Source organism: Sycon ciliatum, chromosome 5 (assembly GCF_964019385.1).
Source record: "Sycon ciliatum chromosome 5, ocSycCili1.1, whole genome shotgun sequence".
Classification (NCBI taxonomy): Eukaryota; Metazoa; Porifera; class Calcarea; order Leucosolenida; family Sycettidae; genus Sycon; species Sycon ciliatum.
The window spans coordinates 20835306-20859921 of record NC_088647.1 but is presented as its reverse complement, the minus strand read 5'-3'; the positions used below and the strand labels follow the sequence as shown (position 1 = coordinate 20859921).

Below are 24616 nucleotides of genomic sequence, written 5' to 3'. Positions count from 1 at the left end.
GTAAAATCCCGCCAGAGCCCCCGTCTCTCCCATCCGCCCCTCCCTGACTTCTTGTCAGGGAAGTGATTGATTGTATCCTTGTATAACTCTGTGATGCCGTACTGTACTGCAGGCGGGTGCTCAACCCCGCTGGAAATGTACGCAACAGTGCCCACCCTCTTGACCAGGGATCGCACAAACCCAGAGTTTGATGGGTCTGCAGATCTGTACGACTCCTGGCTCTTGACCTTTGGTCGATGTACGAGATGCACAAACAGCTTTTGTAGGGTGAGTACTTTTTCATGAAGTACTGAATGCGGTAAGTAAGACTCGCCCATCCGCCCCTCCCCACCTGGACCTTCTCGAAGGGTAGAGGAGGTAGGGGCGCTCTGTCGGGATTTTACTGTATTAGCCACTGTAGACAAATCGATAGCCTGCTCACTCCTATACCAGATGGTCCATCGCATTCGTCACAAGTTCTGACTGATAAAGGCCGGTAAGTTATTGAGAACCAGGATTGGCGAAGCCAATAGCACTGCAAGCGTAGTCTTAGTATAGAAGCTTTGCTTGATAGGTTAACCTGTTTTCCGGGTTACCGGTATTGTTGTAGTCCTCGCCTTGTAACATGCTGTTCAAATCGAAACATGTTTAAAAGCGCAGTCTTCTACGTCACTCTCCGCTAAATAAATTATTGTGTGCAGCCCGCTACACCAGAAATGAATGAATGAATGTCTTCTCAAACACCACAAAGCGATGCGAGAGTGTTCCTCGTTCGTGATGTGCCTGTGGAATTTTTTGGAATCTTTCATTTCAAGTTACGTTGACCCGCATGGCACACTCGAGGTGTCCTGATAAATCAATATCCATATCCATGACATTATCATATATTGATTTATTATCACTCCCTCGACTGATGCTTCATCAGTCATTAATACAGTCATTATTCTTTCTTGTAGAGCAAACCTCATGTACATGATACACATGACTGTGCATGCAATGTCAACCACAAACCTACAAACCACCATGCATCTCCGAAGTAGCATCTTCTCTTGTCACGAGTATGACCAAGAGTACATAACTCTTGGTACGACTGAGCCTGATCTGCTCACTGAAATCCAGTCGGGCACTCAAGTGCGCGCCGGGCGTTTGGAAGCCTGCGAGTGCGAACGCTGCTGTACTACATGTACTGCCTAGTACCATGAGTACTGACTACTGCCGTACTGGGCTGCGAAATGGTGCAAGGCGCTAGGCGCAAACAGTCAGTATCGCCTATAGCGTTGGTGTTTGATTTTGAGCATTTTTATCACTATAACTAGCGATATATTACTATGACCGATACTGCATGCAATGTATGCGAGTGGGGTGTCAAACGACTCAGCGCGCCGTGCACATACGCACTACATACATGTACATGTACAATGTCATGTAGCTGGCTGTAGCTCCTGACACAGAAAATCAGCATTTCCTCATGATGGAGGCATATTTTGGCAACTTGTACGAGCAAAACTCACCAAACAACACTCACTGGACAAGTTCTTCACGAAGAAGTACCACCCTGTTCTCCTCTAACATCGCTTGATTTTACATCAATCACTATAACCGATGCAAAAAAATGTAATAAAGGTCTTTTGAAATAAGAATTTGATCACTATAGTATAGGCGATGTATTACTATAGACGATTATTACTATACGCGATAACTGTGTATACTTAGTTATGGCAAATGAAAATGAATTTGAGAAATTGATCACTATATCCGGTACAGTCGTCCCTCTCTAATCCGGCACCTTTTGCTACGGCGTTTTCTGCTGGATTAACGAGGGTGCTGGATTAAGAAATTCTGCCCTCTGACCCGGCCCTACCCAATTGCATGCATGTGTCATACGTCAAAACGCAGGGTTTTTCCGTGTCGATCCAAGTGTTTGATGCACAACTTTATATTTTCAACTGTTCTCCAGGAATATACACAGTGACGAAGTGATAAAATAAAACAGAGAACATGTTCACATGTACTCTTGCACACACACACGCACACACACACACAGGCCTGAAAATTGGCAAGACACTACTCCTTGCTAAAATAAGAAAGTATGGTTGACTGCTTAGCAGTTGTCTCCTGGACAACATTGACCCTCTTGAGAAGGCCACGCAAGCAGTCGACATCATGCAGGTCGAACGACGGATGTCCTTCGAAGCAAACAATTGCATCAGCAAGTGCGCGGGATGCTTGTGCCAGAGTTGGAAGGCTGTTGGAGTGCGCATCCAAGATGTGCTAGAGCTGTTAGCCAGTTAGTTGTAGAACGTCAGTACCGTCGGTCAGTGTCGTGCATCGTCGCTGATTGTTTTGTAACTGGTGGTGTTAGTAGACAGTATAGCGTAACTTGTAGTTCCTTGGTCTTTCTCTTTGTATAAATTGAGTTCGGGTTCGGAAAAGTCCTAACAACCAACCGAACTGAACTCTCCCGCGCGAGGTCGAGTACAGTTGTCAACTGAATTCGATCGATAACTGAACGCGATTTACGACTGCCGGATTATGAAATCAAACTACGTGCAGTTTGAGCGATTCATTTCAAAAGTCACTGCCGGAGGCGGAATTCAAGTGCCGGATTACGATGTAGGAATTGAACGAAAAAAATCGGTTTCATCAGAAAGTGCGCCGGTTGGCAAGGGTTCCGGATTAACAAGTGCCGGATTAGAGAGGGACGACTGAATACTAGTCTATAGCCGCCAACCTTATACCAGGCGATACGGACTGTACCATGGTTACATGTACTTGAGAGTTGAGTGGTGCGACTGGATTTCGCAGTGCTGTACGCTACATGACAGTGTTTTGTTGATATGACATGTATCAGTATGCCAGAACTCAGAAATCACCATACAAGGTCACAGGCGTGATCAGTGCAGTGCATGTTGAAGATGAGATTATTTTTGTTTGAGGTGTGTCGTTCAGCTGTTTTCCGACTTTCCCATGTGAGCAATTAGTGTCTTTGTGATACACTTCTAAGAAGAAAATAGAAGAATACCGCTAAGCAGCAACATAAATTTCAAGTCCGGACGGCTGTGCTAAAGGAAGCTACGTACGAAGACGGAATCAAGATAGGTCGGCAGGTATGAATTGGTCGACGTTCGTGCTGCTGCTGGCTGCACCAATCTTGGTCCTTGCCAACCAGCACCACATCGATGAGAAACGAAAACATAGCCATGGTGCTGCACCAGCTGAGGGGGAGAGCAATGGAGACGCTGCCCAGGTACCCCACATCATCATGTACGTTATCGATGACCTGGGATGGAACGACGTGAGCTATAACGGTGCCGAGTTCTCGACGCCCAACATTGATTTCCTGGCCAACGCCGGAATCAAGCTGAACCAATACTACGTGAACCGCGTGTGCTCGCCAACAAGATCCTCGTTCATGGCTGGCCGCTACGCGTACAATATGGGCCAAGATGGCAATGTCATCACTAACGGTCATCCGTACAGCTTGCCTCTGAACCACACAACGCTGGGAGATAAGATGAAAGAGGCCGGTTACAGCACCCACGCCATAGGCAAGTGGGACTTGGGATACTACAAATGGGCAGCCACGCCGACTCGCCGTGGCTTTGACACATTCTACGGATACTACAACGCTGACGAGGACTACTTCACACATAAATGTGGCGCAATGTATGTGAATACAACCACAAAGAAACGAGTGGTGATGACGGGTGTTGATTTCAGAAACAACGAGGATCCGGAGGTCGATCAGAACGGTGTATACAGCACTCATGTTTTTACAGAGCAGGCCGAGGAGCTGATAATGGCTCACAACGCAACGAAGGAGCCGTTCTTCCTGTACATGGCGTATCAAGCAGTCCACGGCCCGCTGGAAGCACCGCAGAAGTACATTGACATGTGCGCGCACATCAGCCGAATGGACCGGCGGATATTCTGTGGCATGATGATGGCTCTCGACGAGGGGATCGGCAACATCACCAAGAGGCTGAAAGCGTCGGGGATGTGGGAGAACACGCTGATCGTGTTCACGACAGACAACGGCGGCCAAAACCATGTCGGCGGAAACAATTGGCCGCTGCGCGGAAACAAGGCGACCATGTGGGAAGGAGGCGTACGCGGTATTGGCTTCGTGTCTGGTGTGGGCGTGAGCAAGCCATTCGTCTACAACGGATTGATGCATGCAAGCGACTGGCTACCAACGCTTGCTAACGGTGAGTCTCAGCCTATTTGCAAATATGGCGGCAAAGCAAAAATGAATTTGGCCCCATAAATATTATATTAAGGTGCAGTGAGCTTGTTTATGAACTTAGCCCTGTGCTGACAATTCATCATCTGCCCTTACAATTACTAGTATATCTAAGACTGTCGGGATTTGGGACAACTCTAGACAACAACAGAACGCCTGATCATTGCCTTCTACTAAAGCCGGCATCAGTATTATCAGTGGGACATCATTCCTCAACCCCCCCCCCCCGTTACAGGTAAGGTAATAGTTCTGTCCGCAGATTGAGTGCTTTTGAATAGTCTACCTGGTATATTTCTTTTGTTTCCTTTACACATAACCGAACCTTGTCTTGACTGTACCTGCAAACTTATTTTTCTTGTCCAGTTGGAGGTGCAACACCAGCCACAAAGCAAGTCCTTGACGGCGTGAATGTCTGGCAAGAGCTGATGGCCAACACGACCTCGCCACGCTCGGAAGTCCTGATTACACTGAACCCTCCCCGGACGACGAAGCCTGCCCATCCAAACCAACGTCAATTCTTAGGTAACAATCACATGCCGCAGTCCATACGATGTTGGCTATGCCATTGACATTGTTATGTAATTTGAAGAGTGCAGAACCCCCAAGAGTGTGTAACTCCAGCTATGGGGTCCACGACGGCAGAACTCCACATCACGTGATGAACTTGTACACATTATCTGCACCCTGTGCATGACAGACGCCGCAGAGTTGTACGTAACCTCGCCTTGGGTTCAACCCTCTTGTGATGACGTTAGACTGTTTGCCAGCAGAACCTATTGAACCATGTCATGTGATGTGAAGTTCTGCCGTAGCACCACTGGATAGAGGTTGTGCATGCAGGCAGTTGCACACTCGTGGGGGTTATGAACTCTTTGGTAATGAGATTGTATGCTTTCTCTGGAGTGGCAAGCCAGTGTTTTTGATGTCACGCCATAACACTTCAGATGATGATGTCATGGAATGACATCATGAATGACATCATTGTGTGCTTTTGCATGGGGTGGCAAAACAAGCGATCATGATGTCATCCCATACAAGATAAATGATAAATGGCACCTCAAATTTATTTATTTCTTTTATTCCAAGCAATACATGGCTGGGGTAGCCAATGACCACTTTGCGTGGCGATTGCAGGGTTTTTATAGCCAACCATGTCTAACATGGGAAAGAGTAAGAAGTCAAAAAGAAAAGGAAAAGGAGAAAGAAGTAAATATGGACTAAAATTGTGGTCTACAGTCAGACCTCGTTTATCCGGTCCTCGTTTATCCGGATCCCTCGCCATCCGGAAGAAAATCGCTGGTTACCGATGTGCAGCATATGTTATGCATACAACATAACCGGACCTCGCGATCCGCATACCGGTGCATGATTTTGTGCACAAACTGGTTAAAATGTGTACAAAAAAGCTTCGTCGTATCCGGTTGCATGTGGCTGGCTAGCGCTTGCAGAAGCTAGTATCAGGGAGTTGTACAAGCAAATGAGGCCCTTGACCTGCTGGGTGTATGCGGGCAGCACTCAGTTGCATGCACTTGTCATTTTTCTCGCTTGTTTTACATACTGGGCACGCTAGTTGTACTGCATAGGACCTCACTACATGTATGTACGCTGTCACTGCTTTTGACATGCCACATGCATATACAGTATGTGTGTTCAGTTATCCGGTTACCTCGCCTCTCCGGATGTTTTTGTGGAAAACAGATGTGTGCGGTTAAGCGAGGTCTGACTGTCCTGGTAAAGCAAGGCGTTCCTGAATGCTGTTAAAGTAGAAAGGCCCTTTGTCTCCTGGTGCAGCTTAACCCTTTAGGGCCCACAATTATTTCAAGAAATGCACTGCATCCGCGAGCTCGGGTACTTATCTGGTCGTAACTTTGGTGTCCTTTGGCCGATTTTGGTGATCTTGGGCTTTCTGGAAAGCTCTTGGCCAGAGGAACGCAGCGATAGCCAGCAATACATCACTTGATTCACAGAACCAGCGCCGCAGCGCGATACGGCGCTCCAAAGCTAGCATTGCGAGCGCCCAACTCAAATTCTCTGCCATTTCAACAAATTGCATCGCAGATCGCTCAAATTTTTTTAGTGGAGAGCTGAGAAACATGCCTTTGCGATGACGTGAACTATCTGCAGCTGCGTGGGCCGCGAGTCAGGGAAAACCCCTAAAAACTAGTTCAAAATGCACGCGCTCAAGTTGACTCTGCTGAGCGAATTTAGTTCGAGTCTCGTATCTCCGCTCTCCGAACTCGGATCGCTTTCGGGTTTTTTTCGAGCTGATAGCTAAGACAATTCTAATGTCGATAGCTCTTTCGATTGTCCGATTTGGTCAAGGAACGGCCGAGTTACGCCAGGTTGCGCTTTGAAAAGTATGCACTGTACACTGGTACAGATATATCCGTACTATGGGCCTCAAAGGGTTAAGCCAATGCAAATAGCCATTGAAAAGGGGGGAGTGTAGCAATGCAGAAGAGCGGGCTAGAGGAAGGGAGAGTTGGTTCCTAGTGGAGTTATCCCGGCGGAACCAGTCGAATGGTTTAAGATGCGGGGGTATTTTGGAAAGTCGAATACGATGGATAAGACAGCACATCATGATTCGTCGTCTTTCTAGGAGAGGTCTGGTCGAGGATAACATATAGAGAGCGACATTAGAAAGGGACTTGGGCATATGATAAAGAATCTTAAGGAGGGAACGATTGTGAGTTTCCAGTTTCTGCTGTTGGGCAATATATAGATTTGTCCAGGCAGTACAGCAGTAGTCGAAATGCGGCAAGATATATGCATTATAGAAAAGAGCACGACAGCTGACAGGAAGATGGGCGCGGTGTGAGTATATTATACCTATGGCTTGACTTGTCTTCTTACATATGTGGGCAACATGATGAGTCCAGGAGAGATTAGTGTCAAAAATGACACCAAGATGCCTGTGATGATCTACATATTCTATGGGAGTGTTGGAGAAATGGAATACTATGGGAGGGAGAGGGTAGTAGAGAGTAGTAGACAGAGGGGGAATGATCATTACCTTGGTCTTCCCGACGTTCGGTTTTAGCTTCCACAATGCCATCCACGAGGTGATATCCGTGATACCCGCTTGGAGGTCTAATACAAGACGGGAAACAGAGGGACTTCTGCGCAGCATACAAGTGTCGTCTGCAAACAGAGACACGCCAGGGTTGAGGACGGGGAAGTCGTTGACGAAGGCCAAGAAAAGTAACGGTCCTAGAGTGGACCCTTGCGGTACACCAGAGGAAATGGGGATAGAATCTGAGAGGACTGGACCAAGCTTGACTGATTGAGTCCTATTGTTGAGATAGGAGGTGAGCCACGACTGCAGGCGTCCGGTGACCCCATACGCATGCAGCTTGGCTAGTAACCCCATATGCCAAACTGAGTCAAACACTTTCGCCAGGTCGAAGAAACACAGGCCAAGGTAATGGCGGCGGACTCGGAGGGTGCACAGTCTCTGGACAAGGTTGGTTAGATGTAGAGAGGTAGAGTCACCATGGCGGAACTCAGATTGCATATCATGGAGCAGAGGTGCGAGATGATGGTACAGCCGATCATAGACGATTCGCTCAAGTATCTTGGAGCAAATGATCATAATAGTAATGTAATGCAATGACATCATCGAGTATGATTTGTGTGGAGTGGCAAACCCGTGGACACACATGTGATGTGATAATGCCCCTCAATACACACGGATCGATTGGGGATGTTATCGCGTACTAGTAACATTTACTAGCACAGCCATGAGTTAGTGATCGGTTTCACTTGATTGGTTACGGTGGGACCTGTCTAAGGGGTCGTTGCCAACTTTTTTTTTCATCCCTTAAACAAACATCGTTCATTTCGTACTCGGACCTCCTCCCCACCCTCCGAAGTGAATGCAGGTTGCTATGCTGGAGCCAATTTGTCATATTTGTCTGTTCAGGAACTGCTGCTATTCGCATGGAAAACTGGAAACTGATTCTGGGAGAGCCCGACTGTGCAGGTGCCGCTCAGAATGAGACAACCAACGGCACGATGTCCATGTGTCCGAACGGTTGGGTCCACCCCAGCGGAATAGAGGTGAGCGAACGCATGCCGAGTAGCTGATTGTTAATGATTGCTGCTCCGGTGTGGAGTAGCTTCTTTATGGCTCTATGCTAACCGAGAGGTGTGAGGACCAGTTATCAGCTGACTGAGTGTACATCGAGTTGTGTTTTTTTTGTGCGATGGTGAGATGGTAGAAAAAGCCACTTCATAGCTGTGTGGTGTAGACCAGGCTGAATAGTGGTGGCCTTGTAAGCTGTTGAATGGTGCAATCCCAGCACAAGTTGCTATGGCTTCTACTGTAGTATCACAATCATCGCCAAGGCGATGGTTGTCAAACGTTCAAAGTGGAACGTATATTAGTGGTATTACGATTTCGTGTGGTGGTAGTAGACCATCTGCTGCTCCAACATGCATGTGTTTGGTGCGTGTGCATGTGTGTCTGTGTGCCAGCTAGTTCGGCTGATGGGTACACTTATGCCTGATTGTATTGGGTCTGTTGCCAACAGACTCGGCTGCTTGAAGTAGTATTGTTGTATCTTCCACCTTTGTTGGTTTCAGGGTTCGTATACTTTCTATTTGAAGTATATATACCTGTAAACCATGGACTGCTTCTGGCTAGATTAACTCTTGTGTAATCAATGGTGCTAGTGACGCTTAGATCAGATCCACTCTGATTCAGCCACCCACACTAGTAGCAAGGATTACCTTCACTGGGGGCAGGGGTAACTGCAGTTGAATCCCAGGACGGATACCCTGATGCCGTCAATCCTTTTTCTGCACCTTGTCCTCACCCACTTACTGAGGTGTGGTGAGCCCATAAGTGGGATCATTTTCAAGTCCACCCAGACTTTTGGGGATTTCATGGGGTGTTGACCGTTGGGCGGTTCAATAGCTAGTCGAGTCATCTTTCCAAGATTCCTTTTGAGTCTCTCTCCCCTCTCCCGGGGAGACCCACGTGACCGGTTTTGGTAGTGAGCAACAAGTACAAGTGTGTGTGTGTGTGTGTATGTGTGAGAGAGAGACAGAGACAGAGAGAGAGAGAGAGACAGAAAGACAGACAGACAGACAGAGAGAGAGAGCAAGCGAGCGAGCGAGAGAGAGAGAGAGAGAGAGAGAGAGAGAGAGAGAGTGAGATAGATAGACAGAGAGAGAGAGAAAGAGAGAAAGAGAGAGAGAGAGAGATAGAGAGAGAGAGAGAGAGCTGGCCAGTGTTCGCAGGCTTCGCAATGCCCGGCACGTACTTGAGTGATGCGACTGGATTTCATTAAAGGGTAAATTAAGCCTAAAATCAAATTTTCACCAGTTGTAGTCTTTGGGCTTTTAGTAACATTTTACATACAAATCCTCATCTAGTAGGGCACAGTCACCCAGTTTAGTCACCCAGTTTCGGAGGAAGTGCCCGAGTTCAATTGGTAATAAGGAGGAAGGGAGCGTCTCAACTTCGTCGGACCAAGACCATTCGACTCAGCACCCCGAAGACTACAACTGGTGAAAATTTAATTTTAGGCTTAACATCCCCTTCAAGCAGGACTGTATTTCACTAGGACAACGCAGTCTTGGGACATTCCTATGCAAAAAGTTAATACTACGCTGCCGTACCCGGCACCGCGTTGCTTCACTCTGCAGGTACCGCCACCTGCCAACAGTGATAATGTGTGGCTGTTTGACCTGGATGCCGATCCTCTGGAGAAAAATGACGTTCATGCTCAGCATCCGGACGTTGTCGAGAAGCTGCGGCAGAGAATTGAGACGTTTAATGCCACGCACATCAACCAGGTTGAACCGCCTGTTGATCCTGCATCGAATCCAGCTTTAACTGGGGGTGTTTGGTCACCGTGGATCAAGGACGACGAGTTGGCTTAGACGGATTCCCTCGCAGTCTGCCTGCAGATTGCCTGCCTACTAACGTTAGCTGCTTCCTGCTTGTCAGATATGAACCGGCATAACTTATTTTGTTGATGATTGCTTTGGCCACTGCCACTGGTATGCCTTGAATAGATGGCCGAATGCGAATGAACCGCTGCAGTGCGTTAATACTGATGTATTATGATTTACGACCGAAGGTGTTGCGACACTGGCGGTAATTGTTCTTGTTGCTGTTGTTGTATACTTTATTTATAGTGGGAATCAAAACAAACACAAGCCTAATAACAACGGACCCACTCTGAATTTCGGTGAAGAAACTTTCAAGAAAGTGTCTGCTGCAAACGCTGGTGGTTGTGCTACATAATTTAGTGCTCTCGGAGCAGAGATTTCATTAGCCTGCTCAAGCTCAACTGATGAGGGGTGAATTCCCTTCTACACTGTTTATTGAGCAGGGCGCGGTGTTTCCTGGCAGGTGCCGAGTGCAAGGTTCGACGGGCATCTCGTGTGCTTCAGACGCAGTCGTGAGCCAGTCAAATGTCAAGTCAGTCGGCAGGAAGCGCAAGCTCCAACGTACTACTGTAACACGGGTAACTATTGCGACGTAAAAATGTTTGCGAATTTTGCGAGAGGCCCCGAATCGCAAACTTTGCACACACAACGCAAACTCGCGCCATGTAAAGTTTAGTGCAAGGACTGACTCGACTGTGTAGAACGACTGTAGAACGACTTGCAAACATTAAACAGCGCAAACCAGTCTCAATTAATTTTGTAAACGCAAACATTTATTGTCGCAAACGTTACCCGTTTTACAGTACAGTCAACTTCGCTAATAACGACTGCGGATATAACGACAATTCGCGAATAACGACCGAATTTCCATGCCCAGAGCAAAGTCCCATCTAACTGTATACATTTAACTTCGGATATAACGACTATCTGAATAACGACAATTCGCGTATAGCGACATGCTTTTAGTGCCCCGTGGTCATATTCACTGCTTGAATAACGACTTTCTGGGCTTTTGACAGCTATTTCAAGTACCTGTCAGTCAAGTACATGTACCTGTCATGCAGAAGTACCAGAACCTATGGTGCACTGGTGATGGATATTATTGCACACATGCAATGCAAGAAAATGCAGCCAAGGGGGGGGGGGGCTTTTGCTTCCTTTTCTATGTTGGCTTCAAAATTGTTGGATTTACCAGCACACCTATATGTATACAATGTACATGTAGTTGTCCATGATTGTACAGTAATCATCATACATGTACATGTCTCTGGCCCTGTAGATGGCTCAAAAAGGCATATTTTTCAATTGATTTCCCTTGCATATTGAATTTTAGTTCCTTTCAACTGCAATATGAAAATAAAGTACACATTGACATAGAGCAAGAAAAGAGCTTGATTTTGATATGCATATCATACTATACAAAATATGGGTTCACATACATTCAAATGGGACTTCGGTTATAAGGACACTTCGCGAATAAGGACACTTTTCTGATGCCCCGCCGAATGTCGTTATTGGCGAAGTTGACTGTATATGATTTATTAGTGAAAAATGTGACTGTTATGCCCAGTCTAATTATTGTATTGTGTTCGCAATACTGTTTTGATACTGCCCTAGGTCGTCTGGTCCAGCCTCATACTTGAAGTATGAGCAGAGAATTTTCAAACCACGTCAAACCGAGTTATCGTATGCCACCGTGTGGGAGAGCCCACTGCATCTATTATAAGGGAGTCTGTGTAGATGGACAACACTACAACAATACGAAGTCTGGAGGTAGCCATTGCAGGCTTCGTCTTCAAGCTCTGCGAGTGCTCTACTGGAAGCATGCACGCATTGTATTGTATTTTATTATTTTACTTGGGCATTCCCAACAGACCCTAAGGTCTTCTTACAGGGTGCCCAAGATGAATGAAATTGTTAAGTTCCTGGCGAAATGAATAGGTCTTTTGCCAAAATAAGACACGCAGTGACTTGGCGGGGCATGGCATGCGTACTGAATGCGTGACCCGGGCACGCGATACATGCAGTGTATTCCTCCCAGCGCGAGCTCTTGTTCTGGAACCGCAACGATCAATCACCGCGTTTGGCGTGTACTCACCCAGGCGGCCAGAAAAAAACGAGACTCTCCTGGATCGGAAAAAAAACTGACAGCGAAGGATTCTGTTTTCTTCTCGCTTCTTCATTGCTGTCCGATATGTAAGGTTTTTTTGCATTTACTTCTTGCTGGACCTTTGTGATATGTTTGATACATGGCTGATGAAGCGGTCAATGAGCCGAGCACTTCATCTCTTGTGGCGGTACGTTGCGATGAAGGGAATGTTGATAGTAGTCCTGCGAGGGAGAATCAAATATTAGTTGAATTAGCGATCCCAAAGCTCGGTTTTTGATGCCTTTGGACAACGAATCCTTTGAAAAATGGACAATCAACCAGTTGAAGACTTACCTGCGAGCTAGAGGAGCCGGAGTGTCCAGGAAACGGGGTGATTTGCTCGATCGGTACCGTAAGTACCACTTCAGGATGCAGTCTTCAACATTTCGCACAAGAAAAAGTACATTTTATCGATACATGTTTTACATTCTAACTTTCTCCATCTGTTCAGGGCCTGGTTCTATCACATCGATCCAATACTGTGCACTCCAGATATATTTAGCGGCAGGCATCGGCAAGGAAAGCGGAAAACCGCTGCCATTCAGGGCATTGTTGACGCTGAGCTCGTGGAAGCCCATAGCGACGCAATGAGCATAATTGTCCCTCTAGCAGCTACATTTCGTCCTAGTTTTCCTGAAACTGGGTCCAGCTCTGCTCCGGCAAAGAACCTATTGTATGGTTGCAAAGATACTTTCATATTCGCCCTTGTAAGTCTGTTGTGACCATGGAAATTGATAAACCGCCATCACTAATATTCATCAAGAGTGGTATTATTGTTCATTGCACTTTTGCAAATATTGCAGTCTAAAATAATATCATACTATCCACATGTATACCCACTAAGTCATTAGCTGCTCCGTATTGTGCATGATTGTTCAGGCATGACAAAATTCGTGTTGCTGAAGATCAATTCGCCATGCAATGCTAGCAACAGTTGGCATGGAAAACATATTTGCTTCAGCAAGTAAAGGAGCCTAGAATACTGTGAGCAGGCAGCGAACAATCCATATCTGAATGATGATAGGGAAAAGAATTGTTGGAACGATCTTTGAAAAGATAGAGAACTCCCTGATTCGCTCCAGACACTCAACATGAACTCGTAACGTGGCAATTTGTTGCGTTTTCTGGACATCTTCTAAGGCCATCTGTTGCTTGATCGCTTGAACGGGGGAATGTTCAACTTTACGCCATGTGGCATCAAGAGATCCCGGATGTCAAATCCTTGGTCTGCCATAATCAAAGTCCTATAGCCGGCTACTGGCAGAAGATCTAAGTAGTGGCTTCTGATTGTGAGCTCGTGGTCACTGGTGGTGGATCCCGTAAATGACTTGGAGGTAAGCGCCGCACCACCATCTGGGGTCATACGGATGAGGTACGTCAAGGTAGTAACGTTATGCGTCTTATATGAGCTGTAGAGTTGCAACTGCGCAGACAGACTGGAAGCGATATTACATTTCAGCACTGTAGCATATATGATCATGAATGTTGTAGGATGCAGCTTTTTGAAAACATCCAGCAATCGCTCTGCCACTTGGGAAGGACGCGGCGAGATTGGTATGTGTGCCGTGGCGAAGACTAACCATGGTAATGAAAAAGCTCTCCAAGCCAATTAACTTAATCTTCCGTTCATCACCGGGTTTCCTTTTCCTGGGATCGGCATCCACTGGTTTACTGCGAAAGGGAAGACGCTCTTATAATCAAGGTGAAGAAATTGAATACATGCATCAAACGCAGCAAGCAAAGGAAAACCAGTGTAAAACTGAATGTCAGAGTCTTCAAATCGAGCTAAATCTCCAGGCTGAACTCCACTTGGATATCGTTGATAGCGACTATAGTATTCATCAGTGAAATGGTTAGAACACACCAGTATATTGTATGACATGATGGTACCCGTAGCCATTCCGCTCATCTCGACGAAAGGCGGCAATCCAAGACTTTCCTGTGTCCAACTCGTCACTGCTCAAGCTCTTAGCTTCTCCAGTTTTTCGATTCCCTGCTAGCAGGGAAGACATTGAACAAAGTATTTTGTCTGAACGTCGGTCGCTGTTGCACTGCGGAACGCAGCAGTGATCGCCTTTCCCATGGCTAAAAAATCTGGAGAGATCTTCTAGAAAACAAAACTAAACCCTTTACAAGAACTAGGCAGAGAAAATCCAGTGATCGTCCTCATTATATTATTCTAGAATGTCGATCGCGATCGCGATCGCTTGAAGAAACATAGTTTTTAAAAGACACAAGCAAAACAAAAAAAGAAAGTCACTATTTTCTCGACGCGTGGCCGGGTGGGTGAGTACACGCCAAACGCGGTGATTGATCGTTGCGGTTCAGGAACAAGAGCTCGCGCGTGACTCGTAATGCACTGCATGTACATGTATGGTGTGCCCGGGTCACGCATTCAGTGCACATGCCATGCCCCGCCAAGTCACTGTGTGTCTTATTTTGGCAAAAGACCTATTGGGGATATGATTTGTGCGAAGGGATTCGGGAAGCGCATTAAAGCGGTCAGCACCAAGGAATGAAATAGATCTGTATCCAGCTTGAGCTTGCACAATGGGTAAGGAAAGGGAAAAATTGACTTGGCCGCGGGTTACTCTGTCTGTGTGAGCGCAGTCACGGCGAAGGGAGAACATGTCAGAGAGGAGTGAACTGCAGATATTGTGGATGCAACGGAACACGAAGAATATGGACTTAGTATGATATCTTTTGTCTAAGCTAATTATGTGGTATCGCTCTAGAAAGTATGATGTCCGCGTGAATGTGTCATGCTCAAATATGCATCTAAGTGCTCTCTTACTTATGCGCAGCAGCTGATCTCTCACATTGTCAGCGAGGCAGTGGACGTAGGCAGTGCTGGCGTACTCGAGCTTGCGCACACTATACAGATGTACATGATTACATCACTACATCTCCCCCTTCAAATAAAAAAAAGAAGAAGAAGAAATCAAAATAAAGGAACATGATGAAGAAGGAAAAGCCAATTAATCGCAGTAAGGGTATACAGTGCCACCTGCCCCGCGATACAATTATCTCCGGAGGCAAAGTGCTCACAGATGAGGACATTGAACGGATGCTACATGACCATGACGCGACCCAATAGGACACACCAAGGGCATCCCCAGTGACACAACCACCCACTGACACCAACGACGGAAAGCTAAGTATCACCCGTGCATGCATTTCTAAAAAAGATTCTCCTTTGTTAATTGCCCACATAAAATATCTGTAGCCTCTCTTAAATAAACTGCATGAAGTTCAATACATTCTATTCAAACATAAGATTGACGTCCTAGCAATCTCGGAGACATGGCTGAAAACAGCAATCCTGACGGCTTAATCAAACTGCCTGGATACGAAGTACACAGAAGAGACTGCAAGCTAAAGACAGGAGGCGGTGTATGTATCTACGTCAATGACAAACTTAAGCACAGACAATTACATATCCTCCAAGATATCGAAGCCGTTTCCATCCAGTTAGTATTGCCGCACAATCCCATGAACATAGTATGCACGTACAGACCCCCTTCATCCCCCGTCACATATTGGGAGGAGTTGCTCAACACCGTTGATGACATCGAATCACACACGAGAGAAGCTCATACCGGCATCGTGCTAGGCGACCTCAACGTCAACATCGCAGACCACCAACACCAGCAGTACAGGCACTTCCTAAGCTTCTGCCACGCTACCAACTTACAGAACGTAGTTACGTCCCCAACCAGATTTCCGAGCCAATCGGTGCTAGACTTAATCTTACTACCCCGTACAATTTATCCACCAGCACGCATCTCCCATTCCTCAGGGAGACAGAGCATCATCTACCATGGCTGTTCCGTTGAGCCATGCGACGCTTCCGATCACCAACTAGTAGTTTTAGAGCTGTTGGATACATCGCACTCTGCGCCGCAGAATCCACCAGTCAGAACCCGGAAGCCTCCTATAAGAACCATAAACGCACAGGCATTCCAGGCAGAGATCACCTCAAAGATGTCAATCGTCGAGAACCAACCAACTGACCTCAATGCAAACATTGAACTTTTTCAGGGCTCCATCACCTAAGCTTGATCACCATTGCCCCGTGAGGATAGTTACCTTTTCCACTAAGTATAAACCCGCACCATGGGTCGACGACGAGCTACGTAAACTGCTCTACCGCAGAAAACGAGCTCATAGACTCCTGCTGAAACAGCCGGGTGACCAGCAGCGAATCCAGTCTTTCCGAGCGCTTCGCCGACAGTGCAAAATCACCATGCGCCGTAAGGAAGCCAATTACTTTCAGGCTGAGTTCATCAACAACAGACGGAACCCTAGACGTCAGTGGAGCGCTATGAACAGCCTACTTGGCAGAACGAAAGTCAGCCGTGAGCCTGGAGCTAGTATTGCAGACATTACAGATGTATTCTCAGAAATAGTTGGACCTTTGCTGCCAACAGAGACTTCTGACGCCCTGACGCCGGCATCCGTGCCTGATCAACCATCCAACATTCTACCTGGTCTGCCGTGTGGCCCCCAGTCAGACGGCACTCTAGTTTCTTTTACCCGAATCACAGCGGAGGACGTTAAAGGGGAAGTTAAGGCAAAAATCAAAATTTCACCAGTTGTAGTCTTCGGGGTGCTGAGTCGAATGGTCTTGGTCCGAGAAAGCTGAGACGCTCCCTTCCTACTTGAATCCCAATCGAACTCGCGCACTTCCACCGAAACTGGGTGACTGCGCCCTACTAGATGGGGATTTGTATGCAAAATGTCACTAAAAGCGCCATTTCGTTCTTATAAAAGCACGGGTGACCGCGATTGGCCCATATGTTGTAGTCTTTTCGACGCTGAGTCGACTGGTTTTGGTCCGAAAAGGCTGCGATGCAGCGTTCCTCCTTTATTCCCAATCGAACATGGTTGAACAAGTGGTCACGTGCTCCTGGGTGCCCAGATCACCTGGTCACCACGCCAGCAGGCGACAACTTTCGCACCAAGGTTCAACTCCAGTTCAACTCGAGTGACAGGACTGCACCCAAAAAAGGTCAAACAGGCTAGTAAGTTGTACCCTGCACTGCAGGTACGGTGACCAGCTGACTGGTGTGCGCAGGAGCACGTGACCACTTGTTCAACCATGTTCGATTGGGAATAAAGGAGGAACGCTGCATCGCAGCCTTTTCGGACCAAAACCAGTCGACTCAGCGTCCAAAAGACTACAACATATGGGCCAATCGCGGTGATCCGTGCTTTTATAAGAACGAAATGGCGCTTTTAGTGACATTTTGCATACAAATCCCCATCTAGTAGGGCGCAGTCACCCAGTTTCGGTGGAAGTGCGCGAGTTCGATTGGGATTCAAGTAGGAAGGGAGCGTCTCAGCTTTCTCGGACCAAGACCATTCGACTCAGCACCCCGAAGACTACAACTGGTGAAATTTTAATTTTTGCCTTAACTTCCCCTCTAAGTTCCATCTCCGTGCTATGGACAGTCGCAAAGCAAGCGGTCCTGACGCCATCCCCCCGCTCGTTTACAAACTTGTGCCTGATCAAATTGTACCAACGCTTGCCTCTCTCTTGTCGTTATCCCTCGAAACTGGAGAATTCCCAACGCCCTACAAGCTAGCACATGTCCGTCCGATCCACAAACGCGGGGACGCTTCCGACCCTCGCAACTACAGACCCATCTCCCTCCTTCCTCTCATGTCTAAACTTCTCGAGAGGTGTGCGCTAGAGCAACTTACGCAATACATGGATAGCGCCAGTCACATGGAATCCCTCCCTGCAGTTCAGTTTGCGTACCGCAAAAACCACTCCTGCGACGATCTTCTCGCTCTGGTGGCAAATGATTGGAGTACCTATCAAGCAACGCTTCTATACTAAGACTACGCTTGCAGTGCTATTGGCTTCACCAATCCTGGTTCTCAATAAATTACCGGCCTTCATCAGTCAGAACTTGTGACGAATGCGATGGACCATCTGGTATAGGAGTGAGCAGCCTATCGATTTGTCTACAGTGGTTAATACAGTAAAATCCCGCCAGAGCGCCCCCACCTCCTCCACCCTTCGAGAAGGTCCAGGTGGGGAGGGGCGGATGGGCGAGTCCTACTTACCGCATTCAGTACTTCATGAAAAAGTACTCACCGGCCCTACAAAAGCTGTTCATGCATCTCGTACATCGACCAAAGGTCAAGAGCCAGGAGTCGTACAGATCTGCAGACCCATCAAAACTCTGGGTTTGTGCGATCCCTGGTCAAGAGGGTGGGCACTGTTTAGGCCTTGGCGGATAATGCTCGAAAAGGTGGCAGATTCTGCTTTTTTTGCACCGAAATTGGCAGAACCATACAAACCTTATGGCGGGCAATTCCTCGAATTCTGCTCCATTTCTTTATCCACATACCAAACATGCATGAAACTTACCAGAAAAAGTACCGAATTCTGCCAATTTTTCTGCCGGCATTATCCGCCAAGGCCTAGCACTGTTGCGTACATTTCCAGCGGGGTCGAGCACCCGCCTGCAGTAAAGTACAGCATCACAGAGTCATACGAGGATACAATCAATCACTTCCCTGACAAGAAGTCAGGGAGGAGCGGGTGGGAGAGACGGGGCGGGGCGCTCTGGCGGGATTTTACGGTACATGCGAGCGATTGGCTACCAAAGATCGGGTAGCCCTAGGCGGAAGTTCCGACAATGCCGGGAGAAAAATTGGAAATTCAGTCGCTATTCGCAAATTGTCGTTATATCCGCAGTCGTTATTAGCGAAGTTGACGATTATAGAAGCCTTGCTTGATAAGTTTAACATGTTTTTGAAGTCGACAGCATGTTTACATACAAGGCTCAGTGCTCCTGACTACAACTACCGTATTTCCCCGTACTGTATACAGTTAGTACGTACTACTACTAACTTTCGAACTTAGCAGCCACATGAGTACTAACAAGTGTACATAACCCCCCAGAGTGTGCAACGCCGATCCAGCTCTGCATAGGGTCTTGGGCTGTGTTTACATGTACATGAGGCGTTTCAACCCGGGTTGAGTTCGACCCGGGTCAGATTTCAACCCGCCATGTGCACAAAATGAATGGCGCGTTTACATGACGCATTGCGCTTGACCCGGGTTGAAATTTCGCCCCTCCCAAGGGGAGGGTTGAAACAAGAGTTATGTACTCTTGGTTGAAACCAACCCGGGTCAAGAAATTTTTTTTTTTTTCTGTCGACACTGCATTTATTCGCACAGCAGAAAAGCAACCAACAGAAAATCACGGAATCATAGCAAACAAAACAAGATCATCGGATAATAAAAGTGTGGCTAGACACGGCTACTCCGCAAGAGTCTCAGTCACGCAAATGACAGTCGTTGACTGCCAGCACAACAGGAGTGGCAGCATCCAAACGACTGCGGTAGGGAGAAGCACGGTGACCACGGAGGCTCATGTTGCAGGATCGAACCAAAGCAAAGGAGACAAGAGAGCGGATCCAGGACATGACGGAGGAGTAGGGTTCATGCCGCTTCTCCGAAACCATATGGCCAAGACGCTTCAGGAAAGCGTGGGCTACCTTGCCGCACCCACCAGATGCACTGAATACCAGTGGGAGAAAGGAAGCATGCTCCACCTCCCTGACGCGTTCTTCGTAGGCCCTTCTCTTCTGCTGTTCGTGCTTGGCATAGGTGGACGCGGGAGTTGAGGAAGTGTTCGAGCGCGCATGAGGGTTAAAAACCCGAACATCACAGAACGTGCGCTCAAAACGACTTTCCCAGACACCAGATGCCGCCACATCAAGACGAGCACCATCTTCCAAGATGGCAGAGCGATACCGGAGCCTTTCACCCTCCAGGGGCTGCAGAGGAGGTTCTATCTTCACATCCGTTGCCACTTCACGCAGTAGGTCGGCTGTCAGGTCGCGGATCGTGTTATGGCGGAGAGCCGGGTATCCACCAGTTGGGCACGAAAGAGCATGGCTGGTGTTAAATGCCTTGCCACACACACAAGTGGATGGCAGGCGGGGAGGGACCCAGCCGAACCGCAGACAGAGTGCGTCTCTGAAGGCGCCTTTGTGGAGGACAAACCCGAACTGCTTCAGGGGCCGGCAAGTTTTTTTTTTTTTTTTTTTTTTATTTACTTGAAAAAGCACATAACCACCAGGAAAGCTGACAAAGAAAAAAGAGTAAGAAAAGACAGATAAAAAGAGAGCTGAGAGAGAGAGAGAGTTGGGGTACGGTTAGGGGAGGACGAGACATTGAATGGTGGTCGCCACAGTCACAGATAGTAGCAGTGCTGGTGAGGCTACAGGCACTCCACTGACCATTAGGTCTCAGTATCGCCATGCCGGTAACGCACCAAGAGACAAAAACGGAAGAAAATCTGAAGCGCAATACATGAATGGTAATTACAATATAGGTAATAGGGAGAGTGGTGACCAAGAGAGGACAGTATAGACCGTTAGTATGGGGTGCTTCAATGCACATCCCCAAACCGAGAGGTGCGATCTGGAAAGAACAGTGAGACGATCAACATGATGGGCTTCAAAGCACGTCCCAAGACCATGGCTGGTCTGAAATGTGTTTGTTGACACCTTTTTTAAAAGCTGTGAGTGGAGAGTGATTGGCCAGACGGGGAAAGACGTCCTCGGGGAGGCTGTTCCACAATTCAAGGAAACAGTAGGGGAAGGAACGTCGAAGGTAATCGGGACTGGTGCCGGGGGTGGTGTTTAAGAGCTGTTCCCGGTGCTGGCGCTGAGCATAATGCTGCCGGCGGGTTCGAACAGTATCGGCCCGTGGTTTTGGGGGAGGGCGCATGCGTGTCAGACGGGGTGGGCCCTTGCAGTTAACTACCTTGTAGAGATAAGACAGCCCTGCAACCGTCCGTCTGGCCCGCAGACTCTGGAGGACGGTGGTGGGTCCAATCATCTGCATGGCCTTGCGCTGTGCTGTGTCCAACTTCCCAAGGTGGGTCTGGGTAGCACCAAGCCAGGCTAGTGGGGCATACTCAAGTATGGGCCTTACAAAGCCCTTATAGACGGTTAGGCGTCCAGCAGCATCCAGGATGGGGGCTGCCTTCCGCATGAAATGGAGGCGTTGATGTGCGCGCACAGAAAGCTGGTGGAGGTGGGCGCTGAAGTTGAGCTTCTCGTCGAACACCACCCCAAGGAGCTTCAACTGGCTGCTGACAGGAACAGGGGTGCCAAGGAATTGGACAGGGGGGAAGTCTGGAGGGGCCAGCTTCCTGGTCACGGACATCAGCTGTGACTTAGAGGGCTCAAAGGTAACCCTCCAAGTACTTCCCCAGGCTTCCAGCTGGTTTACGGCTGTCTGAAGTGCAGCTGCGGCGGCCTCTGTGGTCTGTCCAGGCATGACAGACGTGTATAACGTAGTATCATCAGCATACACGGCAATGGAGACGCTGGCAGGTAGCTGATCTTCGGCGTCGTTTATGTACACTAGAAACAATGTGGGCCCTAGGATGCTGCCCTGAGGGACGCCTGACCGGATGGTAGAGGGGGTAGAGGTCTGTCCCCCAACAACAGCTTGCAGCTTCCGGTTCTGGAGGTACGATGTTAACCAGGCCAGCAGTTGCCCGCCAATGCCATAGCCTCGGAGCTTGCAGAGGAGCCCAGGGTGTGAAACCCGGTCAAACGCGCCTGCTATGTCTATGGCGAGGGCCTGAATGGTTCCGCCCTTACTGGTGGTTAAAGCCCATTCATGCTGGAGTGACGTTAGTAGGTCAGCTGTGCCGATTGATTTCCGAAAGCCAAACTGGTTGGCAGACAGGAGGGTATTGCTGTTGAGATGGTTGATGAGCTGCTGGTTGACTATTCTTTCCATCACCTTGGATACTACACAGAGCAAGGAGACTGGTCGATAATTACGGACATCGCCCTTGGCCTTGCGCTTGTGGATGGGAACCACATTGGCTACCTTCCAGGCTGTAGGCTGGTAACCATGGGAGAGACAAGACGAGAACAGCTGCGACAACGGCTTTGAGAGCTCAGACGCACACTTCTTTAGAACGCGGCAGGAAATGGAGTCTGGCCCGGACGCTTTGGATACTTCAAGACACCGGAGCTGCTTGAGCACTGCTGATTCCCGGAAACGGATTTGACTCAGGATGGCGTCAGTGCGTGGTGGGAAAGGCGGGAGTGTGTCTTCTGTGAGATCGTTTGGGATGCTGCACTTCTCTGCGAAGAATGATGCGAAACAGTCGGCCTTGGAGGAGGCCGTGGTACATTGCTGACCATCGGCCCCCTTTAGGACAGGAATATCAGATGTGCGGGATAGACCTCCTGCACGCTTCATGTTTGACCACCATGCTTTGTCACGTAGGTTTCCATTCGACAGCTTGTTCCTCAATGGGCAAGTGAGCCAGTTGGACGCTCCTTTCTCGGCCGCCATCCCCAGGGTTCGCTGGGTGGGCGCATCACATGTGGCCAAGAGCTGACTGGCTTGGTTTCGAGCGGCTCTCCTGGTTGCTGCTGCTGCAGTTAGCTTGGCAGCATGGATGGTGGTGGGCACTTCGTCCATGTTGGTATCTTGGTCCAGTATCCGGCTCACGAGGATGTTGGTGACAGCGACAGACATATTGTATTGGTCCGTCAAAGACCTCGGGTCAATGAGACCAAGACCACCTTCTCGACACGGGAGGGACAGTATGGCGCGCTCTTCGTCACCAGGTGCGGGGCGACTGGTTAGAGCAGGGATGAACCGCTGTCGGATGGAGTGCTCCAGCGGGTCTAGCAGTCCGCTGATGCCTGGGACCGTCCGGGCCACAAACGACCACTTGTGGCGGAGGCCATGAATAAAAGCAGCGTATGCCGCTTGTGGCTGAGTGGTGGCGAAGTCAGCCAGTCGTCCAACCTCTAGCGCCCATGTCTCTACCTTCTCTGTGACATATTGCTTGCAGAATTCGGGAGACCCAAGTACCGCACCGAGATGCCGCCAGCCATCCGTGCGAATCTGGACTGCCGTGTCAGCAAACAGGGATTCTGCTTCCTGAAGATGCTCCGGCTTCACAACAAGAACCGACTTGGCATCATTGGGGAAGTACCCATATGCTGGGCCTCGTTGCTTAAGCAGTGACCACCAGTGATGCAGCTTTCGAATGGTGGAAGCGGCAGTGGAGTCGTCTGCATACCACGACTGGAGTGCTCCGCTCTGAGACACTTCCTGGATGAGAGGAACGGTTGCCAGGGCATACATAGCCATGGCTAGTGGATCTCCCTGCGTGGTGCCTTCACAAGACAGGAGACCCCCCGGGTCAAGAAAATCGTACTACAAACGTACTTCTGTGCGTATCTCGCGCCAGGTTTGAACAGCACTGCAAATGCCAATTTCGCGCGAACGGATTCACGTGACCATGCAGGACTGTAGAAGATTTTTTTTATTTTATTTATTACTCAAATTTTGAAGATCAAAAGGAAAGCTTTGCAATAATAACAACAATAAAACGTAGCCTGTAGAATGTAAAAAGTCACTGAGTACAGTTTAATTCAATATCCATGTCCAGTATTTATAATAAAAATAATCTGCTGCAATTTATAGATTCTCACATGCGAGCAACCTGTTACCTTGGCCTCAGCAACAACCAGCTCAGCAGACTCCGGATGCCGAACCGATCGCTCACGGAAAAGACCCCGTGAACCCCGCAAACACATGATGCATGATCGCAACAGGGCAAATGAGAGACGGCATCTGATGTAAGACTGTAGAAGTGGACTTTTGGCGGCATATCAGTATTTGACCCTTATCAACTGTCTTCATGTAAACGCTCACCTCTTTAGTATAGTACAGACTTTCAACCCGGGCTGAACTTGACCCGGGTTGAAATTTCTCATGTAAACACAGCCCAAGGTCGAGCGGAATCGGATCTTCCGATGTCATGCGTAGATCTACACTTCATACAAGCGCAAGGCCGGTCTCGAGGCAGGGTACCATCGTTTTTGATCCAAGAGCACCCGCGACTCCCCGGGTTCCCCTCAGATGTGTACGGTATTATGACGCAAAGATCCGATTCCGCTCGACCAAGACCCTATACTATAGGCCTATGCAGAGCTGGATCAGGCGTTGCACACTCTGGGGCCCAGTGGGGGGTTATGTACTCTTGGTATGACTCACTGAGCCTGATCTAGATCTGCTCACTAGCACTGAAATCCAGTCGGTCACTCAAGTGCGCGCCGGGCGTTTGGAAGCCTGCGAGTGCGGTTACATGTACTTGAGAGTTGAGTGGTGCGACTGGATTTCGCAGTGCTGTACGCTACATGACAGTGTTTTGTTGATATGACATGTATCAGTATGCCAGAACTCAGAAATCACCATACAAGGTCACAGGCGTGATCAGTGCAGTGCATGTTGAAGATGAGATTATTTTTGTTTGAGGTGTGTCGTTCAG

At 48.4% G+C, this 24616-nt stretch overlaps 1 protein-coding gene across 1 annotated transcript; it reads left to right on the top strand.

Moving 5' to 3' along the window:
• The first annotated feature begins 2891 nt into the window (after positions 1 to 2891).
• Positions 2892 to 10555, top strand: LOC135817999 (arylsulfatase B-like). The gene is made up of 4 exons (XM_065331312.1): positions 2892 to 4187; positions 4586 to 4744; positions 8145 to 8281; positions 9875 to 10555. The coding sequence occupies exons 1-4, from the start codon at positions 3089 to 3091 to the stop codon at positions 10109 to 10111; spliced, it is 1632 nt and encodes a 543-aa protein (XP_065187384.1). The 5' UTR covers positions 2892 to 3088; the 3' UTR covers positions 10112 to 10555.
• The last annotated feature ends 14061 nt before the right edge of the window (positions 10556 to 24616 follow it).

Excerpts from the sequence above, each read along its gene's own strand:
- LOC135817999 (XM_065331312.1), top strand. The coding sequence starts at position 3,089 with ATGAATTGGTCGACGTTCGTGCTGCTGCTGGCTGCACCAATCTTGGTC. Across the intron at positions 4,745-8,144 it reads AAACCAACGTCAATTCTTAG|GAACTGCTGCTATTCGCATG; the intron begins GTAACAATCACA and ends TTGTCTGTTCAG. Across the intron at positions 8,282-9,874 it reads TCCACCCCAGCGGAATAGAG|GTACCGCCACCTGCCAACAG; the intron begins GTGAGCGAACGC and ends TTCACTCTGCAG.